General features: G+C 40.6%; 1 protein-coding gene across 1 annotated transcript; it reads left to right on the forward strand.

Moving 5' to 3' along the window:
• Positions 1-432: 432 nt before the first annotated feature.
• LOC127805888 (uncharacterized) lies at positions 433-1,524 on the forward strand. Its single transcript, XM_052342715.1, has one exon. It carries the CDS (start codon positions 544-546, stop codon positions 1,390-1,392), a length of 849 nt encoding a protein of 282 aa, XP_052198675.1. The 5' UTR covers positions 433-543; the 3' UTR covers positions 1,393-1,524.
• The last annotated feature ends 1,876 nt before the right edge of the window (positions 1,525-3,400 follow it).

A 3,400-nucleotide genomic window follows, 5' to 3' on the forward strand; every position in this document is an offset into this window, starting at 1 on the left:
TTTGTTTTCTCTCTAAGGTGTAAGCCTCTAATCTTTAGCTTGTGGTTATGGGGTTGTTCTGATTTGAGAGTCGGTTTTTGTACAGTGAGATCTGAGAGTGTTCTTTATTTGTAATCGGTGACTGTAAACAGATTTTATCCCTATAGTGTAGTGAACTCTTTTTGCAGGAGCTTAATATGGACGTAGCCCTCTTTAACGGGTGAACCACGGTAAATTGTTTGTGTTTATGCTTTCGATTTGTTTTAAGTTTCTGTGTATGATTCTGTCCATTCATTCGTGTATGAAATTAGCCTATTTATTTACATTATAAAGGGTTGATCTAGGGTTGAGCTTCGTCTCATCCCAACATGACTGAAAATCTCTCCCTATATATAGCTAATTATATGGTGCTGCCAAACTCTCCTATATATACACCTTCCTTGCCTCTCTCCCCATCTCTCTTTAATCCCATTGTATACTATTGTCATCCATCTCACCCTCTCCTTCCTGTTTGCTGCCCTCTTCCATATGTGAAAACAAGGGAGGTCACAAAGAGGCACAGCCATGGGTTCAGGAGCCGGTGATCATGATGATCAATCAAAAGATTCAAAACCACCACCACCACAGCCACCATTGACAGGCAACAACAATTACCCCCCGATGCCGCCACCAATGTACCCACATCCACATCCCGGCCATCCTCCTCCTCCTTATCCAGGCTACCCTCAAAACTATCCTGCCTATAACCCCAACGGCTATCCTTTCGCTGCACCGCCGCCGGCAGCCTATTATCATGCCCAGCAGGAGCAAGAAGCCAAAGCCCGCCTCAGCGTTGCAAGATTCATCCTCACCATGATGATTTTTTTAGTCATTGGTACATTTGCATTGAGCCTCCTCACCTGGCTCGTATTTGGCGCCCATCTCCCAACTTTCCACGTTGAGTCGATGAAAGTTCCTTCTTTCAACATCTCCAATGATTTGCTCAATGCCAAATGGGACGCCAACATCACCGTCAAGAACTATAACAGCAAGATGGAACTCACGTTTGATTATTTTGAAGGCATAATTGTGTACGATGACATGATTCTTGGGCTGGCCAGGGTGCAACCTTTCAGAGTTGGGATTAAGAAGGAAACTTCCTTCAATATTAAGTTATCCACCCAGAATGGAGACCAAGAAAGTTTGGCCGGAAACTACCAGGACTTGGTTGGAGACAGAAAGGAAGGGGTGTTATATTTTGATTTGAGGATGATTGCCGAGACGTCGGTTAGGTCTGGTTTAATGGTGAGAAGACGGGTGCTTCTGAAAGTGTTTTGTGAGGATTTGGAGATAAAATTTGCCGGTCCAAATGGCCCCGGAGCTTTGGTTCAAGAGGATAGGACAAAACAGCATGAGTGTGTTACTTATCTCTAATAGGAGATTTATTAAGATATATTTTCTTCTGGGGTTTAGGAATTTTGTGACCATAATCATTTATGCTAGAAAATTCAATATATATATATATATATATATATTTCATACGAGGACGGCATTGCGTTCTCGTCTCAATGGATCAAGGGTATGGGTTCCCCCTCCCCCAACCCCCCACCCTCTATTGATGATCTTTTTTCTATGCTTACACTTTGAGAAATTAATACTATCAGATACTTATGCGCTATATATATACATATATATTATGTACATAATTCCAAAACAGATACATCCATAATAACCCTAAGGCAATAAGCCCAAAAGAAATGGAAATATGTACAATAGGTGTGTTGGCCATTTACATCTGGTTTGGTCTAAATTTTGATATCCCAGGATGTGGTAGAAGTAGGGGAAAATTGTTGTAGAAATCTTTTATCAACACGAACTTGATTGTATCTGATATATCATCCCATTATTTTAGCCAAAACTTGTGCAATTTTTCGACTTGCTGCAGCATCTTTGTAATTGTTTAATCTCATTCAATATTTACCAAATGAAGGATAGAAAATTGGCCTTCCCCTGGTGGGTCGGCCTTGTGCGGGTTTGGCTGTTCTCTGGATGGCTCCCCACTTGGATATGCAGTAGGACAAGGATGCAAGGTCAGTGTCTTTTCTTACTGCTTCTGTTCCATTTTTTTTCCTAGGAAATACTTCAAGTTCACTTACTAATCCTTCAGCTCTAGTAATTGTGATTAATTGTTTGGAGCTCCAGCCGTCTAACATGCGACCATTAATCCGCTTCTGTCTGACTTGTATCATACAAAAGTGTACTTTGAGTGACATAGGATGAAGAACCTTCTCGAACTTTCCATAGGTAATACAGAGAGCCAACTGGTTGACTACTGGGTCTAACCGTTGAAATACTCCACAAAAATGGATACCAAGTCTGCTCCTCCATTCAGTTCAGACAATCCAACTCTAGAAAAAGAGCCCCTGAGAAGATGATGATCAGGGTTGAACCCATTACTGCTGGGAGTTTGATGCCAATCAGACCAGAGCTGATGGAAGCTCTGGGAGATTTCCGCTGGCAAAGGAAAACGGCTCTTGTTCGATGGGATTGTGACCTTTGGTGCTCTTGGATTGGTTTTGATTCTTAACAAAAACAAGGCTTCTTGCACTAACGACAGCTTCAATAGAATTTGGAAAGACAATTGGCTGGGTCTTCCAACATTAAAGGGTAGATTTCCGAGTCTTTATTTGATTTCCTAGGACAAGGGCAGCTGCATCAACAAGCTTTTTTATTTTTATTTTATTTTATTTTATTTATTTTTTTTTTTTTGGGGGGGGGGGGGGGGGGGTGTCTTAGTGGGAATGGAACTTGAATTGGAGGCAGCCCCTATTTCACTGGGAATCTGAACCATTGGATGAGCTGATGCAACTGATTCATCGTGTGGTTTCAAGAAAGATACCTCCGACTGTTTGTGTTGATCTTTTAGGTGCTTTCTCGGGCAACTGGAGATTTAGGGTCCCTCCTTTGAGGAGCATTTGGGGCACCATTGCTCCACTACATTTAGAGCTGTAACCAGCTTCTATATTTCTGTTCCCTTAGAGCTGTTTTGGGGATGTTTTGCTCTGCCTTTGTGGCTGGGTATAAATTTGTCGAGTTTAGTTTTGTTCGGGCTTCACTCATTTACTTTTGAAGGCGTTCAAGCTTTGCTCATTTATTTATGAATAGAACTCTATAAAGAATGTTCTGTTGTAAAATAGTTAGAAAAGAGAATGGTTGGATATAATTATATTTGAATTAAAGTGAAATCAACTCCAAGAAGTTGACGGTGAAACCGGTACACACACAGACACAGAAATCATAGAGAAGATATCAATATAATATTACCTCAAAAAGTTTGTGTTCTATTAAGAACCAAAACCCTATATTTATAGAGAGAAATTAGGATTGCAAAAGTACAATAGTCATTCACCAATAATTAATAATTTACAACACTATCTTTGAA

Source organism: Diospyros lotus, chromosome 7 (assembly GCF_014633365.1).
Source record: "Diospyros lotus cultivar Yz01 chromosome 7, ASM1463336v1, whole genome shotgun sequence".
Classification (NCBI taxonomy): Eukaryota; Viridiplantae; Streptophyta; class Magnoliopsida; order Ericales; family Ebenaceae; genus Diospyros; species Diospyros lotus.